General features: G+C 39.0%; 1 protein-coding gene across 2 annotated transcripts in view; it reads left to right on the top strand.

Annotated features, from left to right (window-relative positions):
• ajap1 (adherens junctions associated protein 1) overlaps positions 1-21,319 on the top strand; it is a 123,924-nt gene that overhangs the window by 89,480 nt on the left and 13,125 nt on the right. The window contains exons 5-6 of one of the 2 annotated variants that reach the window (XM_057818715.1): positions 9,789-9,921; positions 15,300-16,377. In XM_057818715.1, the coding sequence (XP_057674698.1) occupies positions 9,789-9,861 (73 nt within the window). In that variant the 3' untranslated portion in view covers positions 9,862-9,921; positions 15,300-16,377. Of the gene's footprint in view, positions 1-9,788; positions 9,922-15,299; positions 16,378-21,319 lie in introns of those variants that run through there. The other variant, XM_057818724.1, reaches the window with a different exon arrangement.

The raw sequence follows: 21,319 nt of genomic DNA on the forward strand, positions 1-21,319 counted from the left end.
GCCGTAAAACCAAGATAATTAATTATAGTTATTATTCAAAATGCAAAATGTCTATCACTTTTAGCTTGGAATCATTAATTGATGTTTAATATTTCGTTTAAAACAAAGCAAAACAACTTAAAAAAAAATTATTCACTCGCGTGTTTTAAACTTTTATTAAACAAATGACATCGCAATGAAAAAAATGGTGTCTGTAAAAAAGTCACAGATACTTACCTCATAACTATCGCTTAATTGTATTTTTTTTTTTTTTTGTTTCTGTCGCATTTTTCCAATATGTTAGATGATAAATAATCGATCCAAACAAAGACAATATAGAAAAAACATTTAAAAAGGTAAATATATGAAAAAGAAAATCTCGACCACTGCTTTATGTCTGCGATTTCTGCATCGCGACCCTCGCGGTCATGGTTTCATCTGATATAGAATTCAGCCTATTGAGAGGAATTATTCAGAACGAGGAAAATGCGACCAAGAGAGCCGCAAAATATTATTGTTTCAGTCTCTCTACTCCAATTTTTTGTTTTTTACAGAATATTCTTTTTATCGAAGTATTTTTTCCCCTATTGCTAAATAAATGCTATGGTCATGACAAATAACAGTCTTGTGCTAAATAAAATATGAAATATTCAAAATGCATTTATTCAGTACGACATGGCAAAATTACTCCGTAATGGTCAGAACTATCAACTTCTTGCACCTCCCGAACGATATTTTATGCCACCGGAATTAGTCCGGCTTTGTCATTTCCCTGCCCCGCCTTCAGAGAGCGTAAACAAACCAGGAGACATGACAGCTACCCGACATGCTAACCTGAACCAAGAGATGTTTCAAAGTCTATTCTCGGCTTTCGAAGCGAAAAATCACTCAAAACTACCCGGGACCATGTCACACGGCGGCGGGGTTGTCGATTGTCTTCGCCGATGGCAACCCGCCCAGCGGCGAGCAAGGTACCCCTGCTGCGGGAGGAGAGCATGTTTGGGGAAGCAGCTGGAGAATTACCGCCAGACAAACTGGCTGACGTCGGAGGAGCGCGTAGCTGCCACATGGTCAACACGAATATGGCATAAATTAATGCTTAACTACACGGCGAAGAACAGTGAGGGAGCGGCGTGCAGTTGTTGTGCAGCTAACATGGCAGGATGTGTCTGAGGAAACTTGTCTACATGTCCGTCCATGATCAAACGTAAAAAAAATAGTCCTTTCTTTAAAGAAAGTTTGTAGTGTTTACTTTGTAGTCGCTGTATTTGCGGCCATTTTTAACACAAAGTTGCAGTTTCTGACAGGTTCGAAAATTTGACAGAACACCGGGCACACGACGAGGGCAAATAAGCCGAGTATAGCGCTCTCCTGGCAGGGGGATGTGCGACAAGCCGCCGGAAATCGGGCGAGTGGCATTCTCGGTGGACAAGAAGCATGTCAGCCACAAAATGCAAGCCACCTCCGTATTAAAACGTGTGCCATGATCTCAGTATTTGACATAATACAAAACACAATGTTTACTCACGTCCTCGTAAGTCCAATGGTCCCACAGTTGTCGTACATTTTGGCCGATCTCGGGGTGAACGGAAACTTTTTGAAACCCCAAAAGGCTCACATGCCTCTCCCTGGCGCAGCTACAAAAGCCTGCAGCCGTTTGGCTGGCGTGATGCGAAAAATAAACAAATTCATCTGCAAAATCAGCTGAATCCGCAGTCCATTTGCATGCTATAAAGCAATGCTGTATTGTAAGATGCTGACCCGGGTGATATCACATTCGCATTCGTCCTAAACCCGAGACTGGAGCCAGAAGTAACTCATTTTCATGGCGCGGGATTCAAAAATTGAATATATAAAATGATTGCTTCCAAACACATCCAAGCAGTCCATTTCATTCAGGAGCATAAAACACTGCATGAAATAAACATGTTTTTGGTGTCATACGCACTTTAACTGTGCGTTATCCAACATTGAAATTGGTAGTAAAAAAGTAGTAATTTAGACATTTCTGCATCCATACAAAAACAAAATTCGCCTTTACACGTTTTATCTTATATAACATTTCAATCTGAAAACAACAGGGGCCAGATAGCGGGTGTCCAGTACATTTTTCACACATCAGAAATTGCAACTTTGCTGTTCTCCGAATGCGCGTAACGTTAAAAATGGCCGCGAATGAACCGGTTCCAAAGTAAACACTACAAACTTTCTTTAAAGAAAGGAATATTAATTTACATTTGATCAAGGACGGGCATGTAGAAAAGTTCTCCTCAGACACATCCCACCATTTTACCTGCACTCAATAACTGCACGCCGCTCTGTCACTGTTAACGTCTTCGCCGTGTTGTTAAGCATTAATTCACGCCATTTTCGTGTTGCACATGTATGTTTATGATGTAACTTATTTATTTAGCACCTTTGGATTACATTCAGAGTACAACTGAATGTAAAACAGGGCATATTCACCGCCACAAAAGCTTTAGGAGAAAAATATTATAAGGGTGCAAAATTTGACTGAACATCGACAAGAGATGCTGTTGCAATAGCAACATCAGAATTCAAACTAGATAATTTGTGAATGTATATCGAAAAATGCTAAGAAAAAAAAGAAAAGAAAAAAAGCTTTTTTTGTTTTGCCTGTTGAACCGATCCTGAACCACGTACCGAACCGTGACTCGTGTGAACCGTTACAACCCTAATATTTACGCGTTAACCGCGAGGAGATCCCAACACACATATCCATGTAAAGCATTCAGTTTTGTGGATGGAGATGGCAGGCAACCAAGCATTGCCTTTTGGAGTTGAATACCTTGAACGTGTCGTGTGACGAGAGGCTTCCTAGTTTTAACAGCATTGACTGTCAGAGCGCATAACAGTTACTGTCATCCTTGCTGCTGGGCATGCAAAGATGGTCACAATTACTTATTGTATCCAAAGTCTGCCGCAGATTTATTATGCTAGCAGTGAGGGAAGAGTAATTCATCTAGTAGAAAGAGTCCAAAGTGTCGTTAATAATTAAGCATGCAAAGTGCACTGTTGGTGACTTTGTACATAAGATTTGTATTGCTTGCTTGGCAAGGGCTGCTTTAAACATCTGTTTGGATTGTTGACTAATCACCAATTTCGCAATTAGTGGACTCACAACTCGTATATGAATCACGTTTGTTGCTCTGGATTTACATTTAAAATGGAAATGTGCATTGGAACTCAATACTGGTTCCATATTGTTATTTTATATTGAAATATTGTAAATTGAAGTTGACTATTTTGTAACTATCTTTGTTTTCCAGGGCAAAAGCAGATTCTTTTCAAATTCAGTGGTATGAAAAATCTGAACCTTTTGGAATTTCTCACAGTTCTGCATAAAATTAACATAAAATGTGATCTGATCTTTGTCAAAATCACACAGATGAAAAAAAATTCTGCTTTGGCTAAAACCACTCAAACATTTATAGGTTTTCATATTTTATTGAGAATAGTATGCAAACAATGACAGAAGGGGGAAAAATAAGTAAGTAAACCATCACATCAAATATTTTGTGCCCCCCCATTTGGCAGCAATAACTTCAACCAGACACTTCCTGTGGCTGCAGATCAGTCTGGCACATCGATCAGGACTATTCAATTCCATTCAATTTTATTTGTATGGCCCATTCTTCTCCACAAAACTGCTGTCAGATTCCTGGAATGTCTTGCATGCATATCTGTCTTTAGGTCATGCCACAGCATCTCAATGGGGTTCAAGTCTGGACTTTGTCTTGGCCACTCCAGAATGTGTATTTTGTTCTTCTGAAACCATTCTAAAGTTGATTTATCTCTGTGTCTTGGATCATTGTGATGTTGCAGCAGCCATCCTCTTTTTAACTTCGACTGTCTGACAGACGGCCTCAGGCTTTCCTGCAAAACTTTTGAATTCATTCTTCCATTAATGATTGCAAGTTGTCCAGGCCCTGAAGCAGCAAAAAAGCCCCAAATCATGATGCTCCCTCCACCATGCTTCACGGTGGGGATGAGGTGTTGATGTTGGTGAGCTGTTCCATTTTTCCTCCACACATAACGTTGTGTGTTACTCCCAAGCAATTCAACTTTGGTCCACAAAATATTTTGCTAAAACGTCTGTGGAGTGTCTAAGTGCCTATTTGCGAACATTAAACGACCAACAATGATTTTTTTTTAGACAGCAGTGGCTTCTTCCGTGGAGTCCTCCCATGAACACCATTCTTGGCCATAGTTTTACATATAGTTTATGTGTGCACAGAGATATTGGACTGCACCACTGATTTCTGTAAGTCTTTAGCAGACACTCCAGGGTTCTTTTTCTACCTCTCTGAGTATTTTGCGCTGAACTCTTGGCGTCATCTTTGGTGGACGGCCACTCCTCCGGGGAGAAGCAACAGTGCCAAACTCTCTCCATTTGTAGACAACTGCTCTGACTGTCGATTGATGAACACCCAGACTTTTAGAGATGGTTTTGTATTGCCTGGCACGGCCAGACTGTTCTCCCTGTATTTATCAAACACCCTGAGAATGGTCTGGGACCCAGCTCCTTTTTGGCTTCTCGAGCCCGAAACAAAATGTTCTTAACGAGCAACGTCACTCTTGCGTGTCAGAACTCGTCTCCACAACAACACAGATGGCGAACACGAGAGCCTGAAAATGTTCCAATCTGCGGTAAATTCAGTTTTAAATGACCAAAAACACATGGAGTCACTAAAACCCCAGCAACTGACAGCACTGCAAACATTTCTTTTGAAAGAAGATGTGCTTTCTTGCGCAAGAGTTTCTTGTCGCTTAAACAACGTCACGTCCACCTGTCGCTGATTGGTCCACTTCACTGTCTGTTTGCTGTGGCTTGCTCCGCCCTGGGAATTTGATCCGCGGAACGGTTTCCAGACTATCACTGGAACAGCGGTGAGTTTGGAGTTCCAGGCAAGGTTTTGTATCCTTTCCCAGCTTTATACAAATCAACAATCCTTGATCGCAGGTCTTCAGACAGCTATTTTGACTGAGCCATGATGCACATTAGACAATGCTTGTCTTCAAGACATTTCTTACCAAGTGTGTGTTTTATAGTGGGCAGGGCAGCTTTAAACCACTCATCAGTAAGTGTGCACACGCATGACTTAAATCGTTTTGTAAAAATTGGTTTCAATGGCTTTTTAAGTCTCCTCCGGCAGAGGGTTCAGTTACTTATCCCCCCCCCCCCCCCCCCCCCTTCTGTCATTGTTTGCATGCTATCCTCATCAAAATATGAAAACCTATAAATGTTTGGGTGCTCATAGTTAAAGCAGACACTGTTTTTACATTTGTGTGATTTTGACAAAGCTCAGATCACATGTGATGGTGATTTTATGCAGAAATGTGAGAAATTCCAAAAGGTTAAGATACTTTTTCATACCACTGTATCTTATTGTGATTAAAGATAATAATTTGCTTTCATTGAGGACTATATTTAAGAAATTTTGGTTTATTAGATGTAAAAAAATGACGATTACTCTATATTGATTCCCCCAAGGCGGAAATTTGAGTTTGGCAGGGACACAAAAAGTTATAAAAATATTTACGTACAATTTTTGTTTTGCTTTTTATTTAAAATGTTTATTTAAGGAATCCAAAAAAATAATTTTTAATTATTGATTGATTGATTTATTCATCAGGGCAGTGCATATTATTGTAACACGGAAATTATTTTTGAGTTTTTAAGTATGGAGCAACTTATCATATATAAGTTCGACTCAAGGAGAAAGGGTGACTATTGGCATTTGCCGGTTATCGGTTTCAAGGTTTACTGTGTATGAAAACGTCACAATTTCAAAATCACTAAAATTTTCCATCATATCGTAGTACGGTGTTAGCTATTTTTTGTGTCCCAAAAATGCAGCGAGAATTCCATGGCTTGGAGCGGCAGCGCTCACCCTTCCCCCTCTGGTTGTTGCTCTGTCCTGTGTGTGTATGTGACACTACACCTGAGCTTTTTCCCCCTCAAAAAAGACAAAGTCACTAGTATGGGAGTACTTCGGCTACCGAAAAGAAACAGACGACCATGGCTCAGAAGAGGCAGGACAGCAGACATGTTTGCGGAGGTTGGTTGCCAGGGGAAGCAACACCTCCAAGATGGTTTCACATTTACGTGACCATCATCCCTCTCTTTGCACAAAATTTAAGTAAACGCTGTCATGAACGTGTCCCACACAGCTACGAGAGTTCACCCCAGCATTTTTAGTGTGTCAATGGTAAAACAAATACTATAACTTAAGGTTGTTAACGAGGCAGACAACGTGGCTAGTTAGCATGCCTAGACAGCTAACTACCATCTCTACCATTAGGCTACTTTTGTAAAGTATTCCGCCATTGTAAACATCTGTTCAAAATAACATTTTCATAATACAGCCTGTGGTGTTTTTTTCTCTCTGGTGACTTTCTGTGTTGAGAGAGGGTGTGTGTGTGTGTAGAATGTGTAAATAATGACACGATGATACAATAATGATACACACGCACTCTGTCTCTGACTCTCCTTGCTCTCCGTTAATATTCAACTAATTAATATTAAAGTAGTAGTGGTATGTGCTTTACATAAAATCAGTTTGATCATATACTGTTTAAGTCCAGTTCTTTTTTTTTTTTTTGCTCTTGTTCTAATGTTAAGCAAATTGAGCTGTGGATGTATTTCAATTTTATTGAAAATATTTGTTATTTATTTATTTATTTTAACATTAACTTTCATGTTGATGCTCCAATTTGCAAATATGTTGTGGGAAAAAAATCCTGTTTATTAGAAAAAACTTTTTTTTTTAACCCTTACATCTCAAAATAACACATTTTAGAGGTATAATTGCAATACAGTAATACCGTGAAACCGAGGTATTTTTGCTTAAGGTTATCATACCATCAAAATGTCATACCGGCACATGCCTAGTGACTAGTAAGAAAATACAACATGCATTTACTCCCTTTATACCAAACCATGTAAAACAAAAATAAAATCAACAGGAAGTGGCCTGTAAATTCCCTAAAATCAACAGGAAGTAACCTGTGAACATCCACAAGACTGGCTGTGAATGCTCTGGTTTCAGTGCTATTGACAGCGCTAGATAACCAGACCAGTTTTTTTTTTTTTTTTTAAACAGTGACATCTTTTTGGTGGGAGCAAATCAATAACCTTTTGGGCTACAAAGTATCGCTATTTATCACATATTTGATTTATTGCCCCTATTTGTGTGTACAGTGGTATGAAAAAGTATCTGAACCTTTTGGAATTCCTCACATTTCAGCATAAAATCACCATCAAATGTGATCTGATCTTTGTCAAAATCATACAGATGTAAAAAATAGTGTCTGCTTTAACTAAAACCACCCAGACATATATAGGTTTTCATATTTTAATGAGGATAGTATGCAAACAATGATAGAAGGTGGAAAAATAAGTAAGTTAACACTTTGCTTAAGGAGACTTAAAGAGCAATTGAAACCAATTTTTACCAAACACTTCAAGTCAGGTGTGTGCCCAATCACTGATGAGGGGTTTAAAGCTGCCCTGCCCACTATAAAACACACACCCAGTAAGAAATGTCTTGATGAGAAGCATTGTGTGATGTGCATCATGGCTCGGTCAAAAGACCTGCGATCAAGGATTGTTGATTTGTATAAAGCTGGGAAAGGATTCAAAACCATCTCGAAAAGTCTGGATGTTCGTCAGTCAACAGTCAGAGAGGTTGTCTACAAATGGAGCGAGTTTGGCACTGTTGCCTCTCTTCCAAGGATTGGCTGTCCACCGAAGACACCAAGAGTTCAGCTCAGAATACTCAGAGAGGTAAAGGAACCCTAGAGTGTCTGCTAAAGACTTACAGAAATCACTGGTGCAGTCCAATATCTCTGTGCACACATCAACTATATGTAAAACTATGGCCAAGAATGGTGTTCATGGGAGTACTCCACGGAGGAAGACATTGCTGTCTTAAAAAAACATTGTTGCTCGTTTAATGTTCGCAAAAAGGCACTTAGACACACCACAGATGTTTTGGCAAAATATTTTGTGGACTGATGAAACCAAAGTTGAATTGTTTGGTAGTAACACACGACCTCATGTGTGAAGGAAAAATGGAACATCAACATCAACCCCTCATCCCCACCTTGAAGCATAGTGTAGGGAGCATCATGATTTGGTGCTGTTTTGCTGCCTCAAGGCCTGGACAACTTGCAATCAGTAATAGAAGAATGAATTCAAAAGTTTATCATGAGTTTTCGCAGGAAAACCTGAGGCCATCTGTCAGAAAGTTGAGGCTAAAAAGAGGATGGATGCTGCAACAAGACAATGATCCAAAACACAAAATAAATCAACTTCAGAATGGTTTCAGAAGAACAAAATACAAGTTCTGGAGTGGCCAAGTCAAAGTCCAGATTTAAACCCAATTGAGATGCTGTGGCATGATCTAAAGACAGCGATTCATGCCAGACATCCCAGGAATGTGATTGAACTACAGCAGTTTTGTAGAGAAGAATAGGCCAAGATTAGTCCTGATCAATGTGCCAGACTGATCTGCAGCTACAGGAAGCGTCTGGTTGAAAATATCGTTGCCAAATGGGGTGGAGGGGGCACACAATATTAAATGTGATGGTTCACTTACTTTTATTTTTCCCCCTTCTGTCATTGTTTGCATATAATCAGGGGTGCACATAAGTGGTCCGCATGCGCGCATGCGTACTGGACGTAGACAAACGCGCTGGCCCTCAACGGTTTCCATACGCTTTTGCGTACCGGTGGCTGACCACTGTATTTGCGGCGGACACGAGAAAATAACTTCTCAAAATGTCGAAGAGGCAGGCCACACTGAGTAATTACTTGCGTGTTCCCCCACCCCCGTCAAAAGACAGACAGACAACAGAGATGTCACCGGAGCTACCGAAAAAAAGGACTTTTGCTGAAAAGTGGCTACAGGAGGTACCATGGCTAGAAGCAAATGATGCTCGCACGGAAATGCGTTACAAAATGTGCCGTGAGAATCCCAATGTTGCCGATAAGAGCAGCGCATTTTATGTAGGGTCAAAGGATTTCAGCCATCCAAACTTTGAAAAGCACGAAAAAAACAGAGAGCATGTGGCAATTAAGCAAACTATCGATGTCAGACAAGTGGCGGAATAGGGCAGAATAAAGGTAATGAACAGCGACATGCACCGGCAAACGTCTTTTTGCTCGCATTTTACAAAGCTAAACATGCACGTTCAATGAGGTCTTATGAGGAGGACATCCCACTTTTAAAAAGGCTTGGAGTTAATGTGGGAGCCGCATAATGCCCTTTATTTTGAATTGGTGCTTTTATGTTTATTTCTTTACATTTGGCTTCAAAGTAATGGCAATTTTGTTGTGCCAGTTGATGTTAATCAAGCATTAATTGTTAATATAATTAATTAAAGTTAATTGGCTCTAAGTAAAGCTTGTCATAAATTTATCGCATCAGGCGTGTCGGCTCTCAAGCTCAATGAGGACCAAGTCACATCTCCAGGTCCTCCTCTGAGAACCTGGGCAAAAAAATTATGTGCACCCCTGCATATAATCCTCATTAAAACATGAAAACCTATTAATGTTTGGGTGGTTTTACTTCAAGCAGACACTGTTTTTTTATCTGCGGGATTTTGACAAAGATCAGATCACATTTGATGTTGATTTCATGCCAAAATGTGAGAAATTCAGAAAGGTTCAGATTTTTCATACCACTGTATATAATAATGTGAGGTGAGGTCTTCGTTCTGGCCCATGACAAATTTCTATGATTTTTATGAGATGATTTAATATATTTCAACTTCCCTCACAGGCCTTCACCCTCTGAAAGACAATTGATTCCTGTCGCCTTTGTGTCAGAGAAATGGTTTGAGATCTCCTGTTGACAACCTAAAGGCCTTGCTCAACTCCCTCGGGAGAAGGAGAGTTCCTGAAATCATGCTTTGGTAGGTACTGTGCATGCTACTGTCAAACTACATATATGTGAATGATCAGCTTTCAGTGCCACTGACAGCAATAGATGTCGAATCCAGGGCTAGAGCTAAGAGGGGGTGCGACGGAGCCCGGGCCGCTATAGTTTGCAGGTGTACAGGGGGCGTGGTTCGGCGAGAGGGATGTTTAACAGATGATGCGCGGAGCTGCAATATAGTGTTTAGGTGTTAAAATATACCTGAGCGTCTAGGGGGCCTGTCAGAGGTGGGTAGTGACGCATTACATTTAGTCCATTACATTTACTTGAATCCCTTTTTGAGAAAAATGTACTTCTAAGAGTAGTTTTACTAAGCCATCCTTTTTACTTTTACTTGAGTGGTGAAGAAGAAACGCTACTCTTACTCCGCTACTTTGGGCTACATTAGTCGTTAAATTGTTCCACTATATTCTACATATTAGAATTTAGTTTTTTTGCCAGAAACGCCAACAATGGCGCTACCTGTTTCACCAGTCACAACTACAATAACAACAATAATCACATGACTCCAGTATGCCAATATGTTCAATCACGTGGCACCTTTAAAGCACCGTAAAAAAATAAGTATTTGACAAAGAACGCTGCCGTCAAATCCCGGATTTTAACCTCTCTCCCAGTTTTTATTAGGCACTGATGATTGACCACGGAAAACCGGAGAAATGATCCATTTAGTTTTATAATAGGAAACATTTTTCTCCATGAGAGGGCAGTCATACTCTTTGGACAAATAATGCTTAATTTATGTCTATTTTTTTTTCTTCCGCCGGAATTCAATGATTATTTTGTATTTCTTTGGCCTAATGTGGTTATGTAATAGGTTACAGTATAGTACAGGTAGTCCCCGGTTTACGAACAGGTTTCGTTCCTAGCCTGGCGATGTGACCCGGAATTAACCCTTTAAATACGTCTAAACACCCTCTAAATAAAAAATAAACTATGCAAAAACATGTGCTATACGTCATTCTATTGTCTGCACCAAGACATTGGAGCTAAGTCCTAGCTAGAAAGCGAGCTTAGCTCCGAAATGACAATGTCAGACTGCTGACTTTATTCAGTTGCTTATGACATCACCACTTGCAAAATGAAACTAAAATACAATTAAATTAAATAATTCTCATCTTCAATAACAGCAATTCTCATTTGCGTTTACAAGTAGCTGCTGATACAGCAATAACAAATGATTAGCATGAATCAGTTGGCGTCCGCACATCACCAAAAACAATTAAATGAAGTATTCAACCACAATTGAAAATGCACAATAAATAGTACAAAAGGTCTTATATACAGTTGTCGCATCAGGATGCTTTGTAAGCAACAAATGTGCACACCGGCTGTTACCTCTTCACTTGGCTGCGCTCTTCCTCATATGTGCGTGTGTGGGATGGGCGTAGGGTTAATGCCCTCGCGTGCAGAATTACAACCTGCTCTACGCTTACCGCGCCAAAATAAAAGCATGCATCACAAAACAAAAGTTAACATTAAAAAAACAACAACAACGAGACAGGCATTGTAAAGCCGAAATCACCAAGTTGGGTACGTCGTAACCCGGGGACTACTTGTATAGTAACAACAGTTCATATATTCATAACTTTGTGCTAAGACAAAAAATACCATTGATTAAAAAAGAGTATTTTACAGAAAAAAAGTATTCTTTTTACCAAATACTTTTTTACTTGCACTTTAGTGCATATTTTTGGATGACTACTTTTATTTTTTTTTTTTGGTAATATTTTTTTGAAGTAGTGCTGTCAAATTTATCGCGTTAACGGGCAGTAATTAATTTTTTAAATTAATCACATTAAAATATTTGACGCATTTAACGCATGCACGGAATGACCCGCTCACACATTGCTTCAGATTACAATGACGCACTTGAGAGCTAATAGGCAGAGAAAGGTGTCTTGTTTTGTGCTTTTTCTTAACAAAGGTATACCACACGTGACGTGCTGGCACTTTGTTTCTTTATTAGCACATTCAGCTTCAACATTAACACAGCGTACGGCTCTCTGCAGGTCATAACTCCTGCATCATGTGAGTAGAAAGCATTAGCGGCGCGTGCACTTGAGGGTGCCTCGGATAATTCTATATCAGAAAATTACAAAAGGCGAGTGAACACAGGCGTTCATTGGACCGAGCCGATTATTGGCATAAGCTTCGGCAACTCCTTCACAACAAACATAAGTATCATTTAGAGAAAGCACAACAAAAATAATATCTCTCAAAAAAAATAATGTTCACAAAGAGAAAAGTGCTTCAATCTGTACTAATGAGGCCCTATTCTCACACAGTTAAACAACAGTGAAACGAGACCTGGCATTCCCAATAAAAATAGCTATGCAAAATACACATAAAACTTACTCAGACTTTGGTCGAACTCTATTCAAACATTTCGTTTAGTTCAATAAATACACTGGATGGCAATATTTAGTCACAATAGAAACACTACCAGAGGTCTCGTACGTTGTGAAGCCAGCACTCAAATGACTGTGAGGTACAACGCATTGACCAATAAACAGGGAACTACGGCGTCAGTCGAGGGACAAAAGACACATTTGGCTTGATTTCTAATTTAATTTAAAACTCGCCATTGACACCTTGTGGTGTTAATGCCATCTTGTGGATTTATTGTTATAATAAATAAATACTGTACTTATGTACAGTATGTTGAATGTATGTATCCGTCGTGTGTCTTATCTTTCCATTCCCACAGTAATTTACAGAAAAATATGGCATATTTTAGACATGGTTTGAATTGCGATTAATTAATTTTGAAGCTGTGATTAACTCGATTAAAAATTTGAATCGTTTGACAGCCCTATTTGGAAGTAATGCTACTCTTACTTAATTAAAGTTTTTGGCTACTCTACCCACCTTTGTGGCCTGGTTTGCGGGAATAAAGGGGGCATGGTTAGGCAAGGGGAAGGGTCAAACAGAAAGGTAAGAATTATTAAGCCGAGCCAGAGTATAGCTAAAAATGTATTACTGGTTTACTACTGTTTAGAAGTTTACCACCGAATAGTCCTTTTGTGATAACGTCCTCTAAACACGGCAAGACTCATCAAGTGTCGATATACACGAAAGTGTCCTTTCCATTTTATCCCTATGTGACGACCGTCAATCCTTCCCCTGTGTTTTATTCCAACACATTGTCAAGGACAACAAGGTTGCTGATAGCTAGAAATCCGAGCAATTCTTGAACGCGACAGGAGCTGCTATCCAACAGTGCCATGGTGCCAAGCGTCATCTCCAAACGAAACACCCGTCGCCTCAAAACGAAGTCGATGGACTGTTTTGTTCGCCTTCGTGAAAACAGAGAAACGGCCAACTTTTTGGAGAAAGACTTCAAAGGTTAATGAGAAAGCCCTGAAAGCCAGTTACCTTGTTGCTGAATTTTTTGCTAAATTAAAAAGTCCCTCACTGTGGTAGAGACTTTAATGCTACCTGCCTGCAAACACATTGTCGGCGAGATGCTCGGTCCTGATGCGGTTAAAGACATTGCTAAAGTCCCCCTGTCTGATAAATCTGAGTTTTCTACTATAAAAAATAAAAACCGAGACAGACTGAGAGCTGTTGAAAAGATTCCTGCCAGGATATCTGCCTTGTGTTCATCTAAACAGGCTTGTGTTCCACACTGATTAAGTATAAATATTGAGAAATGATTTTATAATTAAATATACTGCACAGAAAGTAATTTTGGAACATTTTTGTTTTTTGGTGTGCCACAGGATTTTTTCCAATGTAAAAATGTGCCGTGACTCAGAAAAGCTTGAAAAACACTGGCCTCGAGGGGCTTGCAGAAAACTTTCCACTAGCACCGCTCCCCCCTGCACATATGATCGTCTTGAAGGGCCCGCAAAAGTGTGGATGGGTTCACGAATAATTGTCCGCTAGGACCCCCACCTGCCAGACATTCAACTTGGTGGGCATGTTTTTACTTACCGCACCTGGGCCCTTTTCACATTTGTTTTGCCACTGGTCCAATCCATTCAGACTGTGAGGGACTGGCTGGGAATAATCACTGGCAGCCCTCCCAGTCAAAACTGATTGGACGTCTATCGCTGTCAATAGCACCCTATGAGTTCCACTAATTTCCTCTGTAGAAAAAATGTACAGTATAGTCAAATCAGGTAATGCTTTGAAGATTTCTGGGACAAAAGAGATGTCACTTGACTTGACATTTTTCTACAGTGTGCTAATAAATGCCTGAATGGGGCGCATTTGAAATTCAAATGGTAAAAGTTAAACACATTCTCTGGTCCTGCAGACCCGGGAGAAGGTATTAAGTCCACCATTGACCCATATTTGAAAATGAATAGATTTCTTGCAGGTAATTTAGAGAGAGGAGAGCATCTCTTTCTGATCCCTGACATACATTTGTCTCAATCAGTTCCGGTCTCCACGGCGGTGCTCCCATTGTTACGTTCTTTAAAGGCACTAAAATCCTTATTTAAGTCAGAGACCATTACTTTAAAGGTAATGGAAAGGTAATGGCTTTTACATTATGTTTTTCTTTCTTTCTCGAGTTTTGGGACAGTGACAGAAACTCAATACAACTGATGGATTTAAATGAACTAGATGGCTCTGTAACTATAAGGGTCAGGTTTTACATGCAGCCAATATTTGGGCTAAAGTGAAAACAGTAGTCTTGTCGGAAGACAAGTGAAAAACACCGCAAACAATATAAAATATACTGCATACAATTGTACCTTTCAATTTGACAACTTCTTTACACTTTACACAAAAAATTCATTTGACAAAGAGGATTAGAGGACTGATTAGTTTTCCCCGAGACCTACGCGACGTCATTTCAACGCTTTGAGTCGTAGCTGTAAAACTAAATTCGTTCAGAGAAAAGATCCGTAGTCGTCAAAGAGAGTTGTATTCACACACCTACAAAAAAAAAAAAAAATCAGACGTCAGAATTTAATGGTGACAGATTCAAATGCCTAAATATGAACACGGATGCGTAATCCGGCTTGAAGGACCAATAAATATGTCAGGGGAGAAAATGTTTTCCCTATTGTTTTTAGAATAGACAGGCTCACAGTCTTTTAAAGGTTTACTTATGATCACAAGGAGAACATCAATCACATGCGGAGTACAACGATCCTCTGATGGGGCAGAGCTCAGAGGATTGTTAAAATACTGGAAGACGAGGTTAACTGGTAAAACATTGGTCCCATGATTATAAGACAAAATACGTCATATCATGAAGAATGTTAACCTAGAAGAGTAATCAGGTTTCCATCAACCAAAATATGAGCATGTTTGACTTTTTAAGCAATGTGACCAGTGACATTTTTTAAATTTGGATTATAATTAGCTCTAATTGTTTTGTTCTTTGCATCTCTACAGGATCCAAATGGATGCAACAGCTTCTTTTGTAAAGTAGTGTGATCTCTCTTTGGACACTGGTGAAGATATTTATTTTTCTAGAGATAACAAACACAGCAAGTCAAAGTGTACACGACTGTACACTCCATGTTTCACCATTAAGACGTAGACTTTACTCCGCGTTGGTACATTCACAGGACGCGTGGACAAGACAGTGAACAACATTGATAATCGCTAATCATTGAGACAAAGGCACCCAAAGGGGCTTCTGTGGGTGGAAGACAAACTCTATTTCTGAACAATGTGCCAATAATGCCGCTATGTGCCACAACCTGGATAGAAAGAAGTTGTAAAAAAAAAAAAAAAAAAAAAAATGAGCGCTCTATTTACCTTGTATTGACATTGTTTTTGTGTGCGTGTGTTTTTTTTTCTAAAGAAATTTGAAAATGCTACAAAATATGTGGATATGTAGAAATATTTTGAAAGGGAATCGGAAGATTATTTATTTAGGATTGAAGGACAAATAGAAAATCTCATTTTAAAAACAGTACTATTTTTTTTATACAGAAAATCCTGCCACGCCCCGATCAAGAGCCAATTATATTTGCCAAACTAAGTTTTTCCTCCCGATTTTGAATAACCGAAATCTTCAAAAAGGCGTTTTTGAAAACATGAATGGATGTACAAGAAATTGCATGTAGTTGGACAGGACATTAAACTGCCTCAGGTCTGTCTTGCTCCAGCAAACAGTTTTATTTTATTTTGCTCAAAACCTGTTTTTAATATTATCATAATATTTCTTCTTAATTCAGCAATCCTGCTCCAAAAGCAAATACATGTTTGTGTGTCTGTGATTATTCACATGAACGGGTACGTAGAGTTAACTTTTTAAGCGCCAAAGTTGCGAAATTGTGACAGGAAACATTGCTGACTTTTTAACAAGCCATAGCTGCAAATACGGTGACTCATGTAGTTACTACTTTGTACCAACTGATGGCAGAAATTTGCCCCAAAAAAGTGAATAAATGAAAAATAAATATGACATAACTCCCTAACATAAAGGTCGCCACAGAGTCAGACTTTTTTTCTTTTTTCTTTTTTTTTTTTTTTTTTGGGGGGGGGGGGGGGGGGGGGGGGGCATGCAGCTATTGACCTGAAACAGGTGCCTCTAATTCAGGATAATACATGAAGTGGAGGTGGACTTTTAACAGGCGGACTAACAAGTCTTTCAGAGTCACAATTCTAGCTGGTAGACAGGTTTTCAAATACTTATTTGCAGCTGTTTCACACAAATAAATTTCCAGATTTTTCTTTTTAGATTATCTCACAGTGCTCCTACAATAGAAATTTCAGACTCCTCCATGATTTCTCAGTGGGAGAACTAAATACCAAAATAGCAGGGTGTTCAAATACTTATTTTCTTCACTGTATTGTTTTTTTTTTTTTTTTTTTTTTCATTGTTAGTGACCATGCACAAGACAAAACTAATTCAAATGAGGGGGCGGTCCCAAATGTGTAGAATTATTTACTTATAGGTTGATCGACATGCAAGTGCAGCGATCGACCAGCTAACACCTACCTTTACACGACCAAGTAAAAGTATTCTATTGTATTGTAATGCCTGCCTGTACACTACCAAATAAAACAAAAAGGGTAACGAGTTAGTTATCACCAAATCCAACTAGGAGCCAATGCCAGTTATTGGAGATGATTATTAGTGTTAGCAGTTAGCATTTGCAGTTAATGTTAAGAGAATACTATTAGCCAGTAGCGTTCACGTTAGCGTAGCACTAGCCGTTAGCATCCACATAACTAATAGGCGAACAGTTCCAACCAAGTCAAACAAAAGACTGCCCCCTCGTTAGAATTAGTTTTGTCATGTGCATGTTCACTGACAATGAAAAAAAAAATTGAAAGCAAAGCGCTAAAATTTATTAATTGATATTTAATGTAATTTATGTATTTGTTTTGTATTTATTTCCATATTTTTTGGTGTTTATATTTACTTTTACTTATATTTCATTATGCATCTATTTGCATATTCATTTTTGTATTTATAGTGCTTTGTATTTTCACTTTTATTCATTCATTTTGTGTTTAATTTTTACAGCATTGGTCCTCCATAGACATCTGCCATCTTTTGGTGCAAAGTAGTAACTACATGAGGCGCTATATTCGCAGCTCTGGCTTTTTGACGTTTTGCCACTTTGGCACTTAAAAGAGCTCAAATGAAACAATTTATCGAGCTTATTCCACTTATGAGCATAGTTATTATAGAGCTATGAAGCCGAGTTGATACTCGTAAAATTTAGCTTGGAGTAAAAAATAGTATGTTATGATAAAATGTGAATACAAATGGGATAATTTCTACCTGTATACAAATTCACTTGAGAAAGGGAAATCTCAGGATCAAGGTCATCTGCAAAGAACCAAAAGTCAGATCCACACAAGTCATTGACAAGAAAAAATTCTTGGGTATTATGCCACCAGGCTTTTACTCGATCATACTAGGGTCTGCTGTTCAAACATGTTGATGTTTTTTGTTTTTTTGGGGTTTTTTTTATATAGTGCATTTCCCTTTGGTTTGCTTTCTTCTCATATGTGACGTAGCACGGCAAAATGAGTCACAGTGACCTATTTGTTAAATAGGTTTAAAAGAGGCTCGCAAAACAGCAATTACACGTAGGCTTTCACGTCCTTAGCAACCAGTATGCTAGTCAGTATTGCAAACTTTGCGACATTCTCACTAAATGTGGCTACTTTTTTCGGCATAAGCAACTAGCGACAAATGTAGCGACAAGTTACCATCATTTATTTTCTGTTGCACTGTATTGTACAGTGATATGAAAAAGTATCTGAACCTTTTGGAATTTCTCACATTTCTGCATAAAATCACCATCAAATGTGATTTGATCTTTGTCAAAACCACACAGATGAAAAAAACTATCTGCTTTAACTAAAACCACCCAAACATTTATAAGTTTTCATATTTTAATGAGGATAACATGCAAACAATGACAGAAGGGGGAAAAATAAGTAAGTGAACTCTCTGCTTAAGGAGACTTAAAGAGCCATTGAAACCATTTTTTACCAAACAATTTGTCAGGTGTGTGCCCACTCACTGATGAGTGGTTTAAAGCTGCCCTGCCAAGTATAAAACACACACCTGATTAGAATTGTCTTGATGGGAAACATTGTCTGATGTGCACCATGGCTCGGTCAAAAGAGCTGTCTGAAGACCTGCAATCAAGGATTATTGATTTGTATAAAGCTGGGAAAGGACCAAAACCATCTAAAAAAGTCTAGATGTTCACCAATCGACAGTCAGAGAAGTTGTCTAAAAATGAAGAGGGTTTGGCACTGTTGCGTCTCTCCCAAGGAGTAGCCGTCCACCAAAGATGACGCCAAGAGTTCAGCGCAGAATACTCACAGAGGTAAAAAACAACCCTAGAGTGTCTGCTAAAGAGTTATAGAAATCACTGGTACAGTCCAATATGTCTGTGCATACAAAAGCTCGTTTAATGTTTGGAAAAAAGCACTTGGACACTCCACAGAAGTTTTGGCAAAATATTTTATGGACTGATGAAACCTAAGTTGAATTGTTTTGGAGTAACACACAACGCCATGTGTGGAGGAAAAATGGAACAGCTCGCCAGCATCCACACCTCATCCCCACACCGTGAAGCATGGTGGAGGTAGCATAATGATTTGGGGCTGTTAAGCTGACTCAGGGCCTGGACAACTTACAATCATTAATGGAAGAATGAATTAAAAAGTTTATCAGGATGTTTTGCAGGAAATCCTTAGGCCATTTGTCAGACAGTTGAAGCTAAAAATAGGATAGATGCTGGAACAAGACAATAATCCAAAACACAGAAGTAGATCAACTTCAGAATAGTTTCAGAAGAACAAAGCACACGTTCTGTAGTGGCCAAGTCAAAGTCCAGAATTAAACCCCATTGAGATGCTGTGGCATGACCAAAAGATAGCGATTCATGACAGATATCCCAGGAATCTGACTGAACTACAGCAGTTTTGTAGAGAAGAATGGGCCAAGATTAGTCCTGATCGATGTGCCAGACTGATCTGCAGCTACAGAAAGCATCTGGTTGAAGTTATTGCTGCCAAAGGGAGGGGCACAAAATATTAAATGTGATGGTTCACTTACTTGTTTTCCCTCCTCCTGTCATTGTTTCAATACTATTCTCATTCAAATATGAAACCCTAGAAATGTTTGAGTGGTTTTGGTTAAAGCAGACACAGTTCCTTTGTCTATGTGATTTTGATAAAGATCAGTTCACATTTGATGGTGATTTTATGCAGAAATGTGAGAAATTCCAAAAGGTTCAGATACTTTTTATACCGCTGTATTTGTCGTCCATTTATTTGGCAATGCTAAAAAAAAGTGAGGGTTAATTTGTAATTCTAAACATATTTAAGGTGTTACTTTATAACTCACTTTTTGCTTCTCCTGCGATGTTATTCCTCTCTCCTACAACATCCATAACAATTACATTTAAATAGCCAATTGTGCAAGTTAGGCGATGACGTCATGTAGCGAATTTTAAGACAGCCAATAGCTACTTTCCTTTACTGGGGAGTTGGCAAGACTCTTGCTGGAAACGCTGGACGGTAACCGAAATTTGTCACAGGAACTCACAACTGACGGAGTCGAGTATGGAAAATTAAATGTAAAATGTTCAGTTCGTGAGAGATATCTGACTCATTTTGCTATACCAGGTCACATTTGGTGAAAAATTAGCAAACCTAAATGTTTCAAAACAAACAATAGTGGGCTCAAAAATTACCTTAATTTCCGCACTATAAGGCGCATCGATGTATTAGTCGCACCTTCAATGAATGGATTATTTTAAAATTGTTTTCATATTTTGGGCGTACCGCATTCTAAGGCGCAGTAGTAGTTAATGGTGTGATAATATATTGAAAAGGTGATACATAATGATACTTTGTAGCCCAAAAGTTTATCAATATATCATTTTAAAAAGGTGTCACTGCTTAAAAAACGAACAAGCAAAACGAACCAACAAGTTGCTACTAAAATCTTCTTTTAGAATAGTGTCTACGTTAACTCACTGGCTGCCAATGACAGCACTAGACATCAAGCTAGTCTAGCGCCGTCAATGGCACTTAAAGCAGAGCCAGTCTTTTGTGGTCATTTACAGGTCACTTCCTAATCGTTTTAGGGCATTTACAGGTTACTTCCTGTTGAATTTAAGTCACTTCTGATTCATTTGGGGACATTCCCGGTATGGCTGAACGATATTGAAAAATACTGACATTGCGATATATTGCGATATATTGCGATATTCAAACTAGAAGAATTTTCAAAAGACTTAAATAGCTCTGTTTTTGAAGACTTTGGTTGACTCACTATGACCACATTGTATTCATTAGAGATGTCCCTATCAGAACACATAATCGGATCCCGGGCCAGTCGTGACATTTTTCAGAGGATCGGCATCTGGGGAAAAGGATTGGGTTTTTAATTAATAAAACATATTTTTTTTTGTGTTTTTGCTTCATGCTCGTACAGCCTCTCACTCACCCTCCCTCCTGGAAAGCAGCGCAACAAACCATTTTTCTTGGTCACCAGTGCAGCTGGTGTTTGGTACTTAAAGTTAATGATGATTGACAAGTTTGTAGCTTTTATCTGGCCATAGACGCCTCCGTAGCTCTATGATCAAGGACACAAATGTGTTAATTATCGTTAAGCTTGGTACACAGTATGAAGTGTGCTGTGGCAACTCATTCATTGTGTGAGAGGCTGTTCTCAGCAGCGTGAACTTTTTTCGGTATCGGATCAGCACTCGGTATTGGCATATTCTCAAAATCAGCTGACTCGGACACGGGCGCAAAGATATGTGATCGGGACATTCCTAGTGTTTATATAATACCGCCTAATTCCTGGGTCACTTCCTAGACAGTAACCCAAAATCAACAGGAAGTGACCTGTAAATTCCCGAAAATCAACAGGAAGTGAGCTGCAAAAACGCTAAAAGGAAAAATAAATAACTGAAAAT

The sequence above is a fragment of the Corythoichthys intestinalis genome, chromosome 2 (genome assembly GCF_030265065.1).
Source record: "Corythoichthys intestinalis isolate RoL2023-P3 chromosome 2, ASM3026506v1, whole genome shotgun sequence".
Classification (NCBI taxonomy): Eukaryota; Metazoa; Chordata; class Actinopteri; order Syngnathiformes; family Syngnathidae; genus Corythoichthys; species Corythoichthys intestinalis.